The sequence below is a fragment of the Oryctolagus cuniculus genome, chromosome 13 (genome assembly GCF_964237555.1).
Source record: "Oryctolagus cuniculus chromosome 13, mOryCun1.1, whole genome shotgun sequence".
In the NCBI taxonomy this organism is placed as follows: domain Eukaryota; kingdom Metazoa; phylum Chordata; class Mammalia; order Lagomorpha; family Leporidae; genus Oryctolagus; species Oryctolagus cuniculus.
Genome location: NC_091444.1, coordinates 77,153,212 through 77,174,526, shown reverse-complemented (window position 1 = coordinate 77,174,526; position 21,315 = coordinate 77,153,212). Strand labels below are relative to the sequence as shown.

Below are 21,315 nucleotides of genomic sequence, written 5' to 3'. Positions count from 1 at the left end.
GAAGCGGGGGGCTGGGTGGGGAGGGGACAGACACCCACAGACCAACCCTAACCGGCCTTCTTCCTTTACCCCTGAAATGCTTCCTTGACCTCTGTAATCTCCAGCCCTCCCCTCACTCCTTCACAGAAAACAAAGGGGGTTCACAAGTGTCTTGAAGGTATTTTTAGCTTTTTGATAAGGCCCAGGTGCCTGACTGTATCTAAAAGTCCTCCATCTGCCCCGGTAGTTCTGGCTGTACGTACATCACCGTGGGTGGACAGGGCAGTTGGTGAAGCTCCGGAGGGGACCGTCTAGGGTGAAGATGGGGCCATTTACCCAAGGAGGAGAAAGTCAGGAGGAAGGCTAAACCAGTACATTCCTGGATTGTAGCTGCATTCCCGTCATTGACAAGGGTTTTGGAGTGGAGAGATTATGTCTTCCATGAGGTTGCTACCTTCATTTACCCCCCAGGGCTGCAAAGGTTGCAAGGGTTTCTAGCCGGCTATCACAAAAATAAAACAAATGTGAATTCATCCTCCTCCCCTGGTTAGATATCCCCAGCGGAGGGGGCCTAACCTTAACTTCCCTTTGCCTACTGCTTATCTGGGGCAGGAGGTGACTGGGGAAGAACCCTCTCTTTGTCTTGGACACCCAGGGCTATTGACAGGCAGGCAGGGAAGGCGCCTGGTGTGCGAATAAAGCTCATCTGGGATCTCTTGGGAACATCAGCTGCCTGGTGTCCTGAGAGCTGACCTTGGACAAGAAATTAAGATGGGGCAGACCGGTCCCTGCTTCCTCCCTTAAGTTGGAACCAACAATGTCTCTGGAAGTTCAGAGGAAAGGTGGAAGAATTCTGCCTCTCGGTGGGCTTGCCCAGCCAGTAGGTGTGTGCAGAACCCCAGAAGCCCCCTGCCCCTTGGATGGCACGGATCGTAGTGGGTGATGACTCGCAGGTACGATCAGGAAGCAGCTCTGGCTGCCCCGAAGCGCGCTGTAGGAATGCGGAGTACTGAGACCGCACAGGTAGAAAAAGGCCGCATCAGCGGGATTCGTGTTAACCAGCATCCCAGGGGATTCGGTCGCGAGGGTCCGCAGACTACACAGGATGGCGCCGCGCCCCTGCTCTCCCCTAGCACAGCAGAGATGAGGGGTCAGAATTAATGGAGGAAGCTGTCCTCAGGATGGGGTAACTGGAGTGAGAGGTCAGGCAGGGTTGGGCGTTCTCCAGCGCCGGGGCTGGGTTGCAGAAGCGGTGCGCGCTGTCGTCTCCCGCCCGCAGGGGGCACCCACAAGCCGCCCTCTGGCCAGCGCAGCCTCCTCCCCACTGGAAAAGGGGCTGGGACGGGAAGAATGCGGCCCGCCCCGAGGCTGACGTGCGCCGCGACTCTTAAAAGGCCGGGCAGTGAGTGGGGCGTCCCGGCAGAGCTGGAGAGCAGGCGAGCGGGAGCGTGGCTGTCACTGCGCCCGAGCATCCCGGGGCTTTCTGGCACAGACGCACCGGCCGTGCGAGCAGCCTGCAGCCCGCGCCCTTCGCCGCGATCAGCGGAGCACTCGTGGCGGGCCAGCGCCCGGGACTTGAGCACAAAGCACGTTTCCCCAAGCAGCAGCAGAAGCAGCAGCAGCAGCTCAGCGAGCGGCTGGCCGCACGCCGGCGCACGCATCCCCCTCTTCTTTGTTCCGGGGGTTGGCGGCCACTCTCGTCCCCACGTCGGATTCTCCTCCTGGGGGTGGTGGGCCGCCGGGCTCAGCTGCGAAGATGCCCTTGGAGTTGACGCAGAGCCGGGTGCAGATCTGGGTGCATCGACTACCGGCCCTCGTTGCCCAGATGTGAGTGCGATCGCGCGGGAGCAGGAATTGCAAGTCCGCGCCGCCGCGTGCAGGGCTGGGCCATTGTGTGGGGCCGCTTTGTGCGGATGCCCCGCTGCGGGAGGCGCGTTCGTGCCGGCCCGGGCGGCGGCGCGGGGGCGGCGGCTGGCTGCGGCTCCCGGGTCGGGCGGCGGGGGCGCTATGGCCCCGGAACCGGGGAGCTGGCCTGTGGGGACGCTGAATCCGGAGAGGCTTAGAGGAACTTTCTGAGCCTGCCTCGAATTTGAAAACCTGACTTTAAGTTTCAAATCGCTGGTAACAAACACCCCAGCCCCTGGGCGCTTCTGCCTAAGGATCATTAAGGTGGTATAATAGGAGTGGCTAAGACCCTTTTGCATCACTACCCCCCCTTGCCCGCATCCGCTCATCTGCTCTGTACCATCCACTCTGTACCTCAGCTATATATACACCTCCCTTTTACAATAAAGTGAGACCCTGCTTCGACTGGGCTCCACACCGCGCCTGATTGTCCCCCGGGTTTGGGGAAGGCTGAGTGGTGGGTGGCACACTTTCCCTCCTCAGTCAAGGCAAGCTGCGGGCAGCCTGCCTAATTCTCCGGCGGTGGCGAGTAACAGTCACCGCACTCGCCGAGCCTGGGCAGCGAACACGGACGCGGCGGAAAGCGTGCGCCTCCGGGGAGGCCGGGCCGCGCGCCCCGCCCCGGGCACCGGCGGCGCGACTGCGGCCAAGGGGCGCGGCCGTCTGCGCCTCCGCCTCTCTCGGGTCTCCGGCGTCCGCCGTCTCCTGCCTCCCTCCGATTTCCATCTGCCCCCTTTCTAAACATGTCTCCTGTCTGCTTTTTCTTCGTGCTCGCATTTCTCCCCCTTAACTCTTTCTCCGTGCGCCCCTGTGCGAGTATATTTCTCGATATTCTCTCTTTTCACTTCTCTTTTCCCTGTCGATGTCCATCTCTTCCCTCTCTGCTCCGGAGACTGCGGGGCGCCCTAAGCGGCGGGGGCTAAGGGGCGACATCACAATCCCTGGGGTCTCCGTGGCGCTTGGTTGAGGGACGGGCGCGCGGCGGTGACCGCGGGTTGGTGGGAGGTCACGCGTGCACGCGTCCCCCGGGGCTCGGAATGTGCGGGCGCCTCCCGCCGCCGCTCCTGTCACCCCGATGCGCTCTCGAGAGGCCTCCCTGGTTCTCCACCGCCAGCTGCCGCCTGCAGCCTCCGGAAAGGACGGTTGGACTGGCCAGGAGGTGTCCAGAGTACCATCGTGTGGCCGAGGGCCAGTTAGCAGGTGGTCATTTTGCCCAGGCCGGGCCGTAGCCGCAGAGGGGACTGTCAAATCCAGGTGCAAACCCTGGAGACGGCTTCCGGTCATCTGAGGGCACCTGAGCTCCAGGTGCTGGCCGGGCGTCTCCACTGCCACGTTTTTTAGGAGCGCCACCGCGGAACGTGACAGCCCGCGCTGGGCTTCTGCCAGCCTGAATCACCGCCCTTCCCATGCCAGGACCGGTGCAGGGGAAGTGAGCCCTGCGCCTGCCTGGGGTGCGCCCTGGGCCGAGGTCCTCCTGGACCCGGAGGTTTGAGGGCAAGTGCGCAGGAGACCTCTGCTTCTCAGCCTTCTTGGCGCAGAAGCCGAGGGCTGGGGCTCGGCAGGTCTGCCGCGGATCTGGCCCTTCGAAACGTGCTCGCTAAACCGGAGCTGCCCAGGGTCTTCCTATGTAACCTGTGGGTGGTGGGGGATGCACCCCACTCCAGGGTTCCAGGGGGAGATGTGGCCAAGGCCAGAGGGGGAACACCCCCCCCCCTTTCGGTTTTGAATAAAACAAGTGTTATCCGTTGGGCGCTTGGTAAACCTCAGTGGGTGGCACAAAGCAAGGACTGGATTTTTATGTCTGTAAATACTTGGGATGGTATGTGTGCCCTTACACACACTGGCTTGTTTCTCTCCCGAGGTTGCTGTTTGCACCGCCTTAGCTCCTAGTGATTTCTCAGAGAAGCCAGGGTGCGGCCATGCATCCTCCTCCAGGCTTGAGAAAAACCCATCCATTAGACTCCATCAGACTGCACGTTGCACACTCGGATGAGAAATTTGCCTAAGAATCCCTGTCGGATGCCGGCGCCATGGCTCAATAGGCTAATCCTCCACCTACAGCACCGGCACACCGGTTCTAGTCCCGGTCGGGGCGCCGGATTCTGTCCCGGTTGCCCCTCTTCCAGGCCAGCTCTCTGCTGTGGCCAGGGAGTGCAGTGGAGGATGGCCCAAGTGCTCGGGCCCTGCACCCGCATGGGAGACTAGAAGAAGCACCTGGCTCCTGGCTTCGGATCAGCGCGATGCGCCGGCAGCAGTGCGCCAGCCGTGGCGGCCATTGGAGGGTGAACCAACGGCAAAGGAAGACCTTTCTCTCTGTCTCTCTCACTGTCCACTCTGCCTGTCAAAAAAAAAAAAAAAAAAATCCCCTGTCGGAAGCCTTCAGACCTGGGGCGGGGGGGAGGAGTTGAGGGGAGAGTTATGCCTACAGTCGATGGATTAAGTTTCTTGTCCAGCTGCAAAGCCTGCACCTCCTGTCAGACACAAACCAGAACGGAGGGGAGACTAACTGAATTTGTGAATCAGCTTACCTGAAGCGAAGTTAAGCTCTTGATTGGCAGGGGGACCGACCCTTCCTTCTGATTCTCCTTTATCATCACAAAAAAAAAAATCATGTGGCTCTGTGTTTGGGTCCCTACTTGTTGGGGTGAGTTATTTATGCACCGAGAACTTCAGCATCCTTGTCTGTCGTGTGGGTTGCATTACTGTTTATCTAATGGGGCTGAGAGACAGTGCCTGGCACTTAGTAAGCCTTAAATAAAACGTTGCCATCATCAGCGCAGCAAAGTGGATATTCATCCGGGTCATTACAGGGCTGTCTTCAACAGGGAGCAGAGACAGCACCTGAAGGTACCAAGGGTTTTTCATACCTACAGTGGAATGAGACAAGCTGCTAATTTATCTTTGCTCAGGATCTAGAATAGTGGGATCAGAGGTCCATGTGGTACTCAGATAAAGACAGAAAGATTCTCATCTTGGAAATGGGCCACCTGCCTGGTATTCTGCTTTAAGGAGATGCACGGATGCCCTAGGAGATGCCTGTCTTGCCCCTGAAGTTCATAGCCGGTGATTCTCAGCCTGGGTTGCACGTTAGACTCAGTTGGGAGGGGCTAGGCGAGGGGCATAGTGAAAAAGAACTCCTACTGGAGCCTCAAGCCTGGTCACTACGTGCATCTTACATTTTAGAAGCGCCTTGGGTTTGGCTGCTGGTGGAGAGCCCCTCATTGAGGAGAGAGCGCTTGCAGGGTTCCATGCGAGGAAGACCTCAGCTGAGTCCTGATCCACCACGTGCTGCTTTTGCAGTGTGACCCCTCCCTGCCCTGCATCACACTGTGCTGTTGTATTGCCTCCTAAATCTGTCAGTGATCATTAAAATATCCCCTGTACCACTGCGTGTTGCCGGTTAGAACTCTGCGGCTACAAAGGCCATTCATTAGGCCTGAGATTGGTTTGATGTTAGTTAAAATATGCATGCAAAGTAATGCCTGTGCATGGTAACTATCAAATAGTGCAGAAGAGATATGGAAAGAAGTGTCAATTAGATGCATTCTTCCCACTGTTGGAAATCCTCCATCGAGGCTAACTCATTGAGATGCGAGTCTTCATATTAGGTCAACTTGAGGACACCACTGATGCCGGGAGAGTGGTTTATATCTGGTTGCCCACAACCAGTTGTCCCACATCTCTCTGTGTGCTCATGTTGCCTGCCTTCTGGTCTCCGGCATGTTAAACCCATAGGGTGCTCATGTGGCTGCAGAGTTTTGTCCTCATCTGGTGGTAGTGCTTTGAGGTGGTTACTGTAGACCAGCACAGCCTTGGTTCCCTTCGGCAGCTATGGGGATGGATCCCTTCTGGAGACTCATCTTTCTGTGAATGAAGCCCAGCTCACCGACTTGTAGAAAAGAAGACGTGAGTTTGCATCTTGTGTTTTGAGGCTAGCATCACACGGAGCCTCTGAGTAGAAGGAAGCTCGCAGGAGGTACAGAAGCCAGAGCCGAGGGTCTTCCCAACCACTGTCTGTCTTCTGAGAATAAGTTCAGGGCATCCGTGGGGTGGATGAGGGCAGATGTCCTTATCAGAGAGGGCAGTCACTTAATCTAGGCAGGAGAGCTGGAGTTGGAACCCTGGGTGCCAGCCTCCCAACCCAGCTGTGACACAGACCAGCCCCGTCCAGATGGTGGGGTGTAACTCGTCCGTCTGGCTGATTCTTTCCCTAATCGGCAACCTCAGTCAACATTGCCTGCAGCTCACGTGCTCACCAGCTAACCTGGTTTGGTTTGATGACCTGCAGGGGGACTGGAACAAGTAGCCAGTTTGTGTTCAGTAGCAGTAAAATGGTACGACTGGCTTGTGAACAGCCCAGTCTTAGCTCCAAGGTACTCTGACACTGACCCCGATTCATCCAGCCATCCCCCAGCTCACCCAGCACCCAGCAAGTGTGACAAATGGCCAAGTCAATGAACATGATGACTTCTTAAAGTTGAGGGTTCGCTCCTGGTACTTGGTGACTTCCAGTGGTCAGAGCCTTAACCATGCAGCAGCCTTATAGCCTGAGCCTGAGCCTGCCCCACCCTGATGGCAAATCAGGGTGTGCATTCTGTTAACCCAGCCAGTGGTTTTTAAATGATGGCTTCCTTCCCCTGTAGCATAGTGAACATCTGTGTGCTCCCCTAGGCATCCTCAAATTGACGTCTAACACTGACATCTCAGCATAGCTACACTTGAAAAACTTGTTTTGTCAGAAGAAGTTCGACAGCTGCGTTGCATGACATGTGCAGGCGCTCCTCCGAACAGCTTGTGTGAAACACGGTGTTTATTCCGCGATCACTGCGCTCTTGAGGAAGACAGGAAGGAGGATGAGAGTGGTACACAGCTGTATCTCTTGATGGCAGAAGTATCGAGAAAGAAGGCAGGAAGAAACCCAAGGTCTCCCTTCAGGCAGCGACAGGGCCATTGAATTGAGTTGTGCTGTGAGTTAAAAAAAAAAAAAAAAAAAAAAGCAGGGAGGGTTGAGGGAGAATGAGACTCAAAAGATTTAGTCAGAAGGACTGTGGTTGCCTCCTGAGAGCCGGGAGTGCCCGGGAGGAGGGACGGTGGCAGCCACCCTGGGCAGGCTCTTGCCACGTCTTTGAATCTTAGGCATGAAGCTAAGGAATAAGGAGTGATGGTTTAGCAGGGCTTGAAATTCAGCCCAAACTTCTGCCTTGTAGCGTTCACTCTGTTGTGTCTTTTTGGATTTGTTTGTTAGTATTATTTTATTTTATTATTTTTTGTTCCCGAAGTGTTACTGGCAGAAGATTTGTTCTTGTGATTAGTGGATGGATTGTAATCTCGGATTTGGGACATCAGGTGGCTTCTATCTTCTGTCTCGGCTGCCTTGACCTGGTCCCATGTGTGAGTGCAGCTGTGTGTGTGTCTGATGGTCTGTCTCTGTGTGTGTCTAGGTGGCTCGGAGGAGCCAGCTGTCTGCTTGTCCCTGGGGCATGAGAGCCCTTGGTGCTTGTTTGCTTCACTAAGGCGATGATGATCCCTGCTGCCCCCCTGCGGGCGTGGCAAGCTGCTGTTTTCTAGGAATGCATTAGTTGCAGGGCTGCTGGAAGCCGAGGAGGGCAGCCAAGGGCTTTCTGCAGCCCCCTGAGCATCTCCTGATCCCCTGATGGCCTTGCTTCCTCCCCCTTGTCACCCAGGTTACAAATGGTGCACAGATACTAGCAAGGAACCGGAACCCCCTGAGCCTGCAGGGTTAGGAGGCAAACATAGAATTACGGTGGTGTTTGGCAATGGACCTCAGTTGGGGACCTCTGCTGGGGGTCCAGCCTTAGACAGGGGCCTCTTCCCCTCAGCTGTGCACAGGATAGCAGCTCTGCTTCCTCTGCACCCTGGCGCTTGCCTGCGGAGGCTCATCCGTGCGTCAGAGCCTCTGTCCAAATCTGACATTGGCCTAGATCGGGTGTTATGGCTTCCAAAGCTTCCCCTGCAAGCCGTGCAGCCTGTGCCTGGGATGTGATGAGCACAGCTGGGCTGACCGCGACAGCCCGAGAGCGTGGGGCAGCACCGCCCGGGCTGGACTTGGCACATGGCCCTTGGCCTGTGAGCGTGCTTGTCACTAGGATGCAGGAGTCGCCAGAGTCTCAGGCCTTCTGTTTCCTGAACAGGCTGCTTGTGGCTGCTTTCTGAGAATCCGGGGGAGATCCCGGTCCCTGGTGGTATCTTACAGAAACCTCTGAGGAACATGGGATCGTGGTTGAGTGGTGGACGCCAGGAGGGTACTCAGAGGCCACAGCATCTCTGGTGGTGCCAACCTCTGCCTGGGGCTTAGTGCCTGGCACGGCTGGCTCCCTGGCATCCATCAGCCTGGCAGCAGAAGGTGGCGGTCGGGGAAGGGGCTGAGACTCTCAGGGATACCGGGATTTACCCGTCCCCTGGAGAGAACCAGTGTTCTGCATCCCCCGACCTGCTTTGATCTGGTAAAACCAATCGCCTTCTTTATAAAAATCTCTTTGAGGAAGGCCGTGGAGACCTCCTGTGTGGAGGCTAGGAAGCTGGTGCTTGGGTTCCCTCTGAATCCTGGCAGGTCCAGGGCCCAACTCCCACGGCCCTCTGCTACCTGCTGCCTCGGTTTGTGTACTGCGATTGGAACCTACTCTGCTCTCCTGTTGCCATCATCTTCCCTGGTGTTGGGGTCCCTTCATTACACCCCCAGGAGAGGAGCATTTCTACTGTGGGTCGCCTACTGGGTGTAGGGTTTTCTGTGTCGGGTCAGGAATTTGGCTTCCAGACTGCACTTGCCAAGGGTAGCCTAAAGTGAGGTTGAGCTGCAAGGGGTCATTGTGGGGCTCTGGCCACTAGGGGGCCGAGGACCCATTGGATTATAAAATGTTGTGGGGGGTGGGGGGGCTTGGGATGAGGAATGAAAGAATTCTGACGAAATTCTTTGAAGTTTATTGTTGGAGGGAGGTCTGTGCTCAATAACTTCTGCCACGTGACTGGTGATCCCCTAGTGAAAATGTTATTTCCTTAGATCTCATCTACGTTTATTATTTATTTGGAGAAAGAGGGAGAGAGAGTGTGCACAGGCTCCTATAGGGCGGTTCACTTCCAAAAACCTGCAGAGGCCTGAGAGCAGGTGCAGTAGCTGGGAGCTGGGAATGAGTGGCAGGAACCCAATGACTTGAGCCATCATTGCCGATTTCCAGGGTCCACATTAGCAAGAGCTGGAATTGGGAGCCAGAACTGGGTATTGAACTTGGGTACTCTGCTGTGGGATACAGGCATCCTAACTGCCCCCCCCCCATTTATTTCTAATTGACACATGATAGTTGTATGTATTTATGGACTACAGTGTACTAACTCAGCACATGTATACAATGTGTAAATCGGGGTAATTACTATTTCTTTTTTTTTTTTTACTTTTTATTATTTTTTTTTAACTTTTATTTAATGAATATAAGTTTCCAAAGTATGAATAATGGATTACTATGGCTTCCCCCCCATACCGTCCCTCCCACCCACAACCCTCCCCTTTCCCACTCCCTCTCCCCTTCCATTCACATCAAGATTCATTTTCGATTATCTTAATATACAGAAGATCAGCTTAGTATACCTTAAGTAAGGATTTCAACAGTTTGCTCCCACACAGAAACATAAAGTGAAAAATAATAGATGATTTTTTTTAAATTATGATGAAATCAGATCAGACCTATTGTCATGTTTAATCCCAGTGAGAGTCAAGTTGGGAGTTGATAGTTTCTTTTCTTTTCTTTTTCTTTTTTCTTTTTTTTTTTTTTTACAGAGGATCAGTTTAGTATGCATTAAGTAAAGATTTCAACAGTTTGCACCCCCATAGAAACACAAAGTGAAATATATTGTTTGAGTACTCGTTATAGCATTAAATCTCAATGCACAGCACATTAAGGACAGAGATCCTACATGAGGAGTAAGTGCACAGTGACTCCTGTTGTTGACTTTACCAATTGACACTCCTGTCTATGGCATCAGCAATCCCCCTATGCTCCAGTCATGAGTTTCCAAGGCTATGGAAGCCCCTTGAGTTCTCCGACTCTTATCTTGTTTAGACAAGGTCATAGTCAAAGTGGAGGTTCTCTCCTCCCTTCAGAGAAAGGTACCTCCTTCTTTGAAGACCTGTTTTTTCCACTGAGATCTCACTCACAGAGATCTTTTGCCAGAGTGTCTTGGCTTTCCATGCCTGAAATACTCTCATGGGCTTTTCAGCCAGATCCGAATGCCTTTAGGGCTGATTCTGAGGCCAGAGTGCTATTTAGGACATCTGCCATTCTATGAGTCTGCTGAGTATCTCACTTCCCATGTTGGATCACTCTCCCCTTTATTTATTCTATCGGTTAGTGTTAGCAGGTACTAGACTTGCTTATGTGCTCCCTTTGACTCTTAGTCCTTTCATTATGATCAATTGTGAACTGAAATTGATCACTTGGACTAGTGAGATGGCATTGGTACATGCCACCTTGATGGGATTAAATTGGAGTCCCCTGGTATGTTTCTAACTCTACCATTTGGGGCAAGTCAGCTTGAGCATGTCCCAAATTATATATCTCTTCCCTCTCTTATTCCTACTCTTATGTTTAACAGGGATCACATTTCAGTTAAATTTCAACACTTAAGAATAACTGTGTATTAATTACAGAATTAAACCAGTCATATTAAGTAGAACAGACAAAAAAACTACTAAGAGGGATAATGTATTAAGTTGTTCATTAACAGTCAGGGCTATGCTGATCAAGTCACCGTTTCCCATAGTGTCCATTCCACTTCAACAGGTTTCCTTTTTGGTGTTCAGTCAGTTGTCACCGATCAGGGAGAACATATGGTATTTGTCCCTTTGGGACTGGCTTATTTCACTCAGCATGATGTGTTCCAGATTCCTCCATTTTGTTGCAAATGACTGGATTTCGTTGTTTCTTACTGCGGTATAGTATTCTAAAGAGTACATATCCCATAATTTCTTTATCCAGTCTACCGTTGATGGGCATTTAGGTTGGTTCCAGGTCTTAGCTATTGTGAATTGAGCTGCAATAAACATTAGGGTGCAGACCGCTTTTTTGTTTGCCAATTTAAATTCCTTTGGGTAAATTCCAAGGAGTGGGATGGCTGGGTCGAACGGTAGGGTTATCTTCAGGTTTCTGAGGAATCTCCAGACTGACTTCCATAGTGGCTTGAAAAGTTTGCATTCCCACCAACAGTGGGTTAGTGTCCCTTTTTCCCCACATCCTCGCCAGCATCTGTTGTTGGTAGATTTCTGAATGTGAGCCATTCTAACCGGGGTGAGGTGAAACCTCATTGTGGTTTTGATTTGCATTTCCCTGATTGCTAATGACCTTGAACGTTTTTTCATGTGCCTGTTGGCCATTTGGATTTCCTCTTTTGAAAAATGTCTATTGAGGTCCTTGGCCCATCTCTTAAGTGGGTTGTTGGTTTTGTTTTTGTGGAGTTTCTTGATCTCTTTGTAGATTCTGGTTATTAACCCTTTATCTGTTGCATAGTTTGCAAATATTTTTTCCCATTCTGATGGTTGTCTCTTCACTCTCCTGACTGTTTCTTTTGCCGTACAGAAACTTCTCAATTTGATGCAATCCCAATAGTTAATTTTGGCTTTGACTGCCTGAGCCTCCTGGGTCTTTTCCAGAAACTCTTTGCCTGTGCCAATATCTTGAAGGGTTTCTCCAATGTTCTCTAGTAACTTGATGGTGTCAGGTCGTAGATTTAGGTCTTTAATCCATGTTGAGTGGATTTTTGTGTAAGGTGTAAGGTAGGGGTCTTGCTTCATGATTCTGCACGTGGAAATCCAATTTTCCCAGCACCATTTATTGAATAGACTGTCCTTGCTCCAGGAATTAGTTTTAGATCCTTGATCAAATATAAGTTGGCTGTAGATGTTTGGGTTGATTTCTGGTATTTCAATTCTGTTCCATTGGTCTATCCATCTGTTTCTGTACCAGTACCATGCTGTTTTGATTACAACTGCCCTGTAGTATGTCCTGAAATCTGGTATTGTGATGCCTCCAGCTTTGTTTTTGTTGTACAAGATTGCTTTAGCTATTCGAGGTCTCTTGTGCCTCCATATAAATTTCAGCACCAATTTTTCCAGATCTGAGAAGAAGGTCTTCGGTATCTTGATTGGTATTGCATTGAATTTATAAATTGCTTTTGGGAGAATGGACATTTTGATGATATTGATTCTTCCAATCCATGAGCATGGAAGATTTTTCCATTTCTTGGTATCCTCTTCTATTTCTTTCTTTAAGGTTTTGTAATTTTCATCGTAGAGATCTTTAACGTCCTTGGTTAAGTTTATTCCAAGGTATCTGATTGTTTTTGTAGCTATTGTGAATGGGATTGATCTTAGAAGTTCTTCCTCAGCCATGGCATTGTCTGTGTATACAAAGGCTGTTGATTTTTGTGCATTGATTTTATACCCTGCTACTTTTCCAAACTCTTCTATGAGTTCCAATAGTCTCTTAGTAGAGTTCTTTGGGTCCCCTAAATAAAGAATCATGTCATCTGCAAAGAGGGATAGTTTGAGTTCTTCCTTCCCAATTTGTATCCCTTTAATTTCTTTTTCTTGCCTAATAGCTCTGGCTAGAACCTCCAGAACTATATTGAATAGCAGTGGTGAGAGTGGACATCCCTGTCTGGTCCCAGATCTCAGTGGAAATGCTTCCAACTTTTCCCCATTCAATAGGATGTTGGCTGTGGGTTTTTCATAGATTGCTTTGATTGTATTGAGGAATGTTCCTTCCAAACCCAGTTTGCTTAGAGTTTTCATCATGAACGGGTGTTGTATTTTATCAAATGCTTTCTCGGCATCTATTGAGATAATCATATGGTTTTTCTTCTGCAGTCTGTTAATGTGGTGTATCACATTGATTGTCTTGCGCACATTAAACCATCCCTGCATACCAGGGATAAATCCCACTTGGTCTGGGTGGATGATCTTTCTGATGTGTTGTTGCATTCTATTGGCGAGAATTTTATTGAGGATTTTTGCATCTATGTTCATCAGGGATATTGGTCTGTAATTCTCTTTCAGTGCTGCATCTTTTTCTGGCTTAGGAATTAAGGTGATGCTGGCTTCATAGAAAGAATTTGGGAGGATTCCCTCTTCTTCGATTGTTCTGAATAGTTTGAGAAGAATTGGAGTTAGTTCTTCTTCAAATGTCTGGTAGAATTCAGCAGTGAATCCATCTGGTCCTGGGCTTTTCTTTGTTGGGAGGGCCTTTATTACTGTTTCAATTTCTGTCTCAGTTATGGGTCTGTTTAGGTTTTTGATGTCTTCCTGGTTCAATTTAGGCAGGTTGCATGTGTCCAGGAATCTATCCATTTCTGATAGGTTTCCCTGTTTGCTGGCATACAAGTCCTTGTAGTAATTTCTGATGATTCTTTTTATTTGTTGTGTCTGTTGTTACGTTTCCTTTTTTTTTTTTTTTTTTTTTTTTTTTTTTTTTTTTTTTGACAGGCAGAGTGGACAGTGAGAGAGAGAGACAGAGAGAGAAAGGTCTTCCTTTGCCGCTGGTTCACCCTCCAATGGCCGCCGCTGCAGCCGGCGCACCGCGCTGATCCTGGCAGGAGCCAGGAGCCAGGTGCTTTTCCTGGTCTCCCATGGGGTGCAGGGCCCAAGCACCTGGGCCATCCTCCACTGCACTCCCTGGCCATAGCAGAGAGCTGGCCTGGAGGAGGGGCAACCGGGACAGAATCTGGCGCCCCAACCGGGACTAGAACCCGGTGTGCCGGCGCCGCAAGGTGGAGGATTAGCCTATTGAGCCACGGCGCCGGCTCACGTTTCCTTTTTCATCTCTGATTTTATTGATTTGGGTCTTTTCTCTTCTTTTTTTAGTTAGTTGGGCCAATGGGGTGTCAATTTTGTTTATTTTTTCAAAAAACCAGCTCCTCGTTTGGCTGATTTTTTGTAATGTTTTTCTTGATTCAATCCTGTTGATTTCTTCTCTGATTTTAATTATTTCTCTTCTCCTACTAGATTTGGGTCTGGTTTGCTGTAGGTTTTCTAGATCCTTGAGGTGAATTGAAAGCTCATCTATTTGGTGCCTTTCCAATTTCTTGATGTAGGCACCTATTGATATAAACTTTCCTCTTAACACTGCTTTTGCTGCGTCCCATAAGTTTTGGTATGTTGTGCTGTTATCCTCATTTACTTCCAGAAAGTTTTTGATTTCTCTTTTGATTTCTTCTATGACCCATTGTTCATTCAGGAGCATGTTGTTCAATCTCCATGTGTTTGCGTATGCTCTAGGGATTCCTGAGTTGCTAATTTCCAACTTCATTCCTTTATGGTCTGAGAAGCTGCATGGTATGATTCTAATTCTTTTGAATTTGCTGAGACTTGCTTTATGGCCTAGTATGTGGTCAATCCTAGAGAAGCTTCCATGTACTGCTGAGAAGAATGTAAAATCTTTAGCTGTAGGATTGAAAGTTCTGTATATATCTGTTAGATCCATTTGGGCTATAGTGTCGTTTAAATCTACTGTATCCTTGTTGATCTTCTGTCCTATTGATCTGTCTATTTCTGAGAGTGGAGTATTGAAGTCCCCCAGTACTATTGTATTGGGGTCTAAGTCTCCCTTTAAGTCCGTTAACAAATCTTTTAGATAAACCGGTGCCCTGTAGTTAGGTGCATATACATTGATAATTGTTATATCTTCCTGTTGAATTGATCCCTTAATCATTATGTAGTGTCCCTCTTTGTCTCTCTTAACGGTTTTTGTGGTAAAGTTTATGGTGTCTGATATTAAGATGGCTACGCCTGCTCTTTTTTCATTTCTGTTGGCATGGTATATCTTTTTCCAGCCTTTCACTTTCAGTCTGTATGGATCTTTGTTGGAAAGATGTGTTTCTTGTAAGCAGCAAATAGATGGGTTTTGTTCCTTAACCCAATCAGCCAAACAGTGTCTTTTAACTGGACAGTTCAGGCCATTCACGTTCAATGTGACTAATGATAAGTGGTAACTTTGCCCTGCCATTTGCCAAAGATAAGTTCTAATATATGCTTTGAATTCCCTGTGATCTTTTGCTGTGAGGTTTCCTTCCTTTACCTTCTTTCATATTGATGACCGTGTTTCTTTGTTTCTGTGTGTAACACATCTTTAAGCATCTTTTGCAGGGCTGGACGAGTGGCAACAAATTCTTTCAATTTCTGTTTGTTATGAAAAGTCTTTATTTCACCTTCATTCACAAATGATAGCTTTGCAGGATATAATATTCTGGGCTGGCAGTTGTTCTCTCTTAGTACCTGGGCTATATCTCGCCATTCCCTCCTAGCTTGTAGAGTTTCTGATGAGAAGTCAGCTGTGAGTCTGATTGGAGATCCTCTGAGAGTAATCTGATGTTTCTCTCTTGCACATTTGAGGATCTTTTCTTTATGTTTCACTGTGGAGAGTTTAATTACAACGTGTCGTGGTGAGGATCTCTTTTGGTCGTGTTTATTAGGGGTTCTGTGAGCTTCCTGTACTAGGATTTCTCTGTCCTTCTCCAAACCTGGGAAATTTTCTGCTAATATCTCACTAAAAAGGCCTTCTAATCCTTTCTCCCTCTCCATGCCTTCAGGAACTCCTAGAACCCGAATGTTGGGTTTTTTAATAGTATCCTGAAGATTCCCGACAATATGTTTTAGATTTCTAATTTCCTCGTCTTTTCTTTGGTCTGACTGTATCCTTTCCTGTTCTCTGTCTTCTAAGTCCGATATTCTCTCTTCTGCTTCTCCCATTCTGTTTGTAAGGCTCTCTATTGTGTTTTTCATTTGATCTATTGAATTCTTCACTTCAGTCACTATCCCAGTTTCCTGTTGTACTAGTTGTTTCATTTCATTTTGATTCCTCCTTAATATTTCATTTTCACGAGAGAGATTTTCTATCTTGTCCATTAAGGATTTCTGTAGTTCAAGAATTTGTTTTTGAGAACTTCTTAATGTTCTTACCAATTTTTTGAGATCTGCTTCTTGCATTTCTTCTATGTCATCATCCTCATAATCTTGAATTGGGGTGTCTTTTTCATTTGAGGGCTTCATGGTGACTTCCTTGTTTTTATTACCTTGGTTTTTGCGTTTGTTGTTTGTCATATTGGAGATATTTGGTTTCTTCACTGTGGTGCTTTTTCTTGTTATCCTATGACTCTAGATTAAGTGGACTATCTGTTTTTGATGGAGCCTTAGGGCTTGAGATGGGTGTGGCCTGAGAGCTCTGTTTGGTGTGCCAAAGGTGACACTCCCAGGTTAGGCGTGGTAAACCTCTCTCTCTCTCTCTCTCTCTCTCTCTCTCTTTTTTGATTCAAAAGGGAAGTTATTCTGCACAGCTGAACGAAGTTGGAGGTAGTTAGCAGGCAAATGATATACCCACAGGAGCCAGAGATCGGAAGCTCTTTCCCAAGGACCACACAGGGAATCTGTTTGGCCCTCAGAGTGGGCTCAAATTCTCCTTCAGCCTCCCACTGGGTTGCCAAAGTTACGGAATTGTAGCGTCTCTGGAGAGTGCTCACGTGAATTCCGTGAGTTCTCTCCCCCACCGTCTCTTTTTTCACAGTCTCAGTTCAGTAGCACCACAAATTTACTAGGTCCTAATCTCCTGTTAATTCGCCCCGCCCAGAGTCAGGTTTTTCTGCTAGGCTCAGGGCCGGTGCAGACCTGAGGTCGCTCTGCTTATGACGTATGTCCAAGATGGCGCCTGCTCTTTGTCTTGCTCGCCCTTGAGAGGTGAGCAGAGAGAGAGAAACCCGTGTCCGTACCAGTCACCTTTTTTTTTCCCCTCTCTCTTCCAGTTAGCTTGGTGAAGTCCCCCCCCCCCCCCGGGGGGTCGTTCCCTCTAGTCTCCTCTCTCTGCTTGCCTGCCGGTGTCTCGGGTTATTGAGGTTCGGCTCACCTCGCGTTCCAGCGCTGGTGTGTTGAGTCTGCCGCTGGTGTCCTGAACTGTGGGCTCCCACGCTCTCCACGCAGGTCTGCTCCCCTTCCAGCGCCGATGTGTGGACTTGGAGCCCTGGACGTCCCAAGTCTCCCCGCTGTTGCACTCCCCTTTGAGCACTTGCGCGCAGACCCTGCAGCTTGCGCAGCTCAGTCCCGCGGCTCGGTTTCCGCGGCTCAGTCCTGCGGCTCAGTCCTGCGGCTCAGCTTTCGCGCGCGGTGGGCGACCTTGTTCTCCCAGTAGGTCCTCCGATTCACGCCCACTGGATCCAGAAGAGTTTCGTCTGCAATATTTTCCTGGTTCTTTTTTCTGAGGCTACCGTAACTCCCCTTTTATTAAACTAAATTTGCCCGGACTATCGGTGCGCGCCCTCACTATTCCGCCATCTTGGCTCCGCCCGGTAATTACTATTTCCATCTCCTTATTTCTAGGAACCTAGCTAGAAATGTTTGGAGCCTCCTGACTCGTCTCAGATCTATATAAAGTAGATAATAAATGATGATAAATTGTAGTCACCCCATTGTGCTGTAGAACACTTGATCTTATCTCTCTCTTGGTTGTCCTTTCCAGCCTGTGGGCCGAAGCTGACCAACTCCCCCACAGTGATTGTCATGGTGGGCCTCCCAGCCCGGGGGAAGACGTACATCTCCAAGAAGCTGACACGCTACCTCAACTGGATTGGCGTCCCAACCAAAGGTGAGGCCGGGTCCTGAGACTAGAGGAGTCAAGCCGTGGGCTACGATCCTGCGTGCTCCTGGTCCTCACCTTCAGGACTACCCGTGGTTGCTGAGTTCCCCACCTGCCACTGCCTGACTGATTTCATCTCCTTCCTGAAGCCTTCTCTGGCCACCCAGTCCCTGCATATCATTGCCCTTGCACTTGGTTGAACCCTCCTCTGCTAACCCTCCTCCAGTGCTCTGTGGGTGAACCTGCCCGGTCCTCCCAGCTGGAAGTATCTTAAATATGGGGACTGTGGTTTTTTTTTTTTTTTTTCATGTCTCTGGCTGCCACCTGCCGAGAGATCCTGGGAGCTATTAATGTGTCCCCCTGCTGGCCGCCTGCCTGAGCCTCTTAGCAGAAACCATGGTCTCTGTATTTGCTCTGGCGAGACCACCTCTGTTCTTATAATCCCAGTCTCTAGTCTACAGCCTATGGAGCCCCGGGCCTTGTGGTGCAGCCTCACGTATCGTGCAGGCAGCAGTGGGCTCTGTGTTTCTGGAGGAAGCCGGGCTGCTTCCCAGCCCATTGCTTCTAGGGAGCAGGTGGTGATGCTGGACTGGGACACTCACACTCTTAGTTTCCATACTGGATCATCATCTTATTCAGGCTGGTGTTTGTTCATTTTCTTTCCCCCCTTTGATTGGGACTGTGCTCCCAGCTGGAAGTCGGCCCCTTCCTCCTGCTAGGTCACCCAGGGCTGTCCTTGACTTTTCCCATCCACAGTGTTCAATGTGGGAGAATACCGCCGGGAGGCTGTGAAGCAGTACAGCTCCTACAACTTCTTCCGCCCTGACAATGAAGAAGCAATGAAAGTCCGCAAGTAAGCCACGACGAGCTGCCCCGGTGGGCTGCGGGTTTGGGTTCGCTTTGTCTCTTAGCTGGGCTCCATAGGTGGAAGGGAAAGGCTGGCCTGCAGAGTGGCTCTCCGCTGGTGGCCATCAGATCTGTCAGGTGTTGGGACAAGCCTCTCTGCCTGTCCGAGACTCTGCAGCTTTGATCTGTTCCCAGAGGGTCTGCCCAAGCTAACAGAGACAGATCAACAGCAGCAGCCCCAGCCCTTGAGAGCACACAAAGTCCTTTTCATTAGAATCATCTGGGTACGTTTGGAAAGGATTTCTTCTGAAGCAGGAGGCGATTGGGAGCCCCAGTGCAATGTGCTCAACCCTGACTGCACTTTAGAAGCCACCTGGGAAGCTTGTCAAGGTCTCGGTGCCAGGCCCCACCCGGGAGCATCTGTGGGTGGGCTCTGGACGTCTGTTTTGTAACAGCCCTCCAGAGGGATGGTTCCAGTGTGCAGCCAGGCCTGACAGCGCGCCCAGGCCATCTGCGCTGGACCTGATTGGAGGGCCTGGCTAGCACTGAGCAGTTTAGGAACAGAATTGCCTGTTACTGTTGGCTGGGGCCAGGGAGGGAGCTTCCTTGGGCTACCCTGGTGGAGGGGCTGGCTCTGATTGCAGCTTCTCTTTCTTGTGCATTGCAGGCAATGTGCCTTAGCTGCCCTGAGAGATGTCAAAAGTTACCTGACAAAGGAAGGAGGTCAAATTGCAGTAAGTCCGAGGCATACAGCTGGCTCACTCTGCAACGCCATAGCAGGAAGATGTTCTCAGTGGCTTGCACGGTGCTGGGAGACACTGTGGGGACATTGCAGACAGGGACAGACAGGGCCTCTGGCCTGGAGAGATGAGGGAAGCAGGTGGCTAGAAGAGCCTTTGGACTGGGTAGGGACTCAAGGACACAGCCACAGTGAGGGCTGTCACACATATGCCCAACCCCAGCCTTATGGGCAACTGGTCACCACCTTGAGGGAAGGCAGAATCTGGGATACCACCAGTGCCCAGGAGCCATTGGCCCTTCTGTGTGTTCCCTCCTGCTGGGTGTTACTGGTTGCTTCCAGCGGCCATTCCACCCCTCCCCTGCTGTCTCTGAGTGTTGGAGGCAGTGGGAGAGGGAGGGCTGCCTACAGGCACAGCCCTGGAGATGGGCAGAGCACCGTCTCTCCTGGAAGTGCCTTTCTGGACTTGTTCCTGGAAATGGCAGATTGGTGGTGTTGGTAAATACTGTTCAACTCAAGCTCAGATTCTTCTTCCCTGCCTTTCTCCCTCCTTCTCAGGTTTTTGATGCCACCAACACTACTAGAGAGAGGAGACACATGATCCTTCATTTTGCCAAAGAAAATGACTTCAAGGTGAGCCAGACTCCTTGTCTTGCTCCAGGGAGCTCAGAAGAGAGGGAGGACCTCGGGGACCAAATGACTCCCTGATTCCGTTTTGTTCCTTCGTCTGCCGCTGCCTGAGCTTCGCTGTCTGAAAACAGGGCCTTCCTTGTGGCAGAGCTCTCGAGGATGGAGAAGACCTCCCACCCGGGATGGGGCAATGGGTCCATATCTTTTTGTGTCTTTGGGAATTGATAAATGGCCTCTTTCCTCCTTGTATGTGATGCTAGCACCACAGTGATATCTAAGTTGGCCCATTGTGGTGTGATGTTTTCCTTTTATTGTCAACTTTATTTTTTTTAAAAAATGTGTTTATTTGAAAGGCAGAGGGCAACAGACAGGCAGAGAGATCTCCCATCCTTTGGTTCACTCCCTGAATGCCCAGAATAACCAGGACTTAGGCTCAAGCCAGAAGCCAGGAACTCCTGGTCTTGGTCTCCCACTGGGGTGGCAGAGACCAACTATTGAGCCATCGCCTGCTGTCTCCTAGGGTCTGCAGTAGCAGGAAGCTGGAAGTGGAAGCAGAGCTGGGACTGCAACCTGGGCACTGCAGTAGGGGCTGTGGGTATCCCAGCTGGTGTCTTGACTGCTAAGCCAAGTGCCTGCCCATAGATGTAGTTCTCTAACATTTCTGTCTGGCTGACTTCCACCAGGTGTTTTTCATTGAGTCCGTGTGTGATGACCCTTCAGTTGTGGCCTCCAACATCATGGTAAGACAACCAGCCACCCCCACTCTTTGTGTTTGCACCTAAACCACAAGCACATCTTCGATCCAAGAAAAGTTGGGGGCCCCAGGTCAGGTCCTGCAGAGTCACTGACCCCTCAGGATGAGCTGCCCCTCCCAGCTTCTGTTGTTGTCTGAGAGGTGAGAAGGGCAGAGAGCGGTTGAATGGAGCAGCCTGTCCCAAGACCTGAGCTGGCCCCACGTGGGGTCTTTGAGGATAGCTGGCAGTGCACAGCATTGGCTGGGACGTGAGACACAGCAGAGGAACGGGGATCAGTTTCTGCAGACAGCTGCAGCTTGGCAGCTGCGTGGTGATGGGGCTGCTGGGGACCAGGAGCAGCTCACTCCTCCAGAAGGGCTGGGAGGCCGCAGGGCTGGTAGCTTTTGCTAGGAAGGTCTCTGGTAGGTGAGAACGGTCTGTATAAACAGCCTATAGGGCTCAGTAACCTGAAGGCAGAGGTCCCACGTCTGAGAGGAAGGGGTGTGGGGAAAAGTGTCTTCCTAGAGGATGCGTCTAATGCTCGTGCCGCGGAGCCGTCTCTGTCTCCACTACCCCGATGAGAGCGTGCTTAGGTGTGCTGAGGGTGGATGGTGCTGACACCCGTGTGTCAGGAACAGAAATGATCACTGTGAAGACTTCACTGCAGGTCACCCTCTCCAGCCTCAGCAGCTCAGAAATTTATAAAGAAAAGTTTTCCCGATAAGCAGGGAACGCCGTGCTGTTGCTGCACGTAGATGTGCATCTTGAAGGAGATGCTGAGCACACACTGGCTTCTTGGGCTTTTTCTCCAAGGCAGTGCAGTCGTGTGCAAGCCTTGTCTGAGAAAGTAGTTCATATT

The 21,315-nt window shown here is 50.4% G+C and overlaps 1 protein-coding gene across 5 annotated transcripts in view; it reads left to right on the top strand.

Moving 5' to 3' along the window:
• Positions 1 to 1,390: 1,390 nt before the first annotated feature.
• PFKFB3 (6-phosphofructo-2-kinase/fructose-2,6-biphosphatase 3) overlaps positions 1,391 to 21,315 on the top strand; it is a 43,402-nt gene continuing 23,477 nt past the window's right edge. For 2 of the 5 annotated variants that reach the window (XM_051821585.2, XM_051821584.2), the window contains exons 1-6: positions 1,391 to 1,806; positions 17,391 to 17,516; positions 18,264 to 18,360; positions 19,021 to 19,087; positions 19,651 to 19,725; positions 20,406 to 20,462. In XM_051821585.2, coding sequence (XP_051677545.1) covers positions 17,432 to 17,516; positions 18,264 to 18,360; positions 19,021 to 19,087; positions 19,651 to 19,725; positions 20,406 to 20,462 — 381 coding nt within the window. In that variant the 5' untranslated portion in view covers positions 1,391 to 1,806; positions 17,391 to 17,431. Of the gene's footprint in view, positions 1,807 to 2,879; positions 4,529 to 17,390; positions 17,517 to 18,263; positions 18,361 to 19,020; positions 19,088 to 19,650; positions 19,726 to 20,405; positions 20,463 to 21,315 lie in introns of those variants that run through there. The other 3 variants (XM_070055782.1, XM_070055783.1, XM_051821586.2) reach the window with 2 other exon arrangements.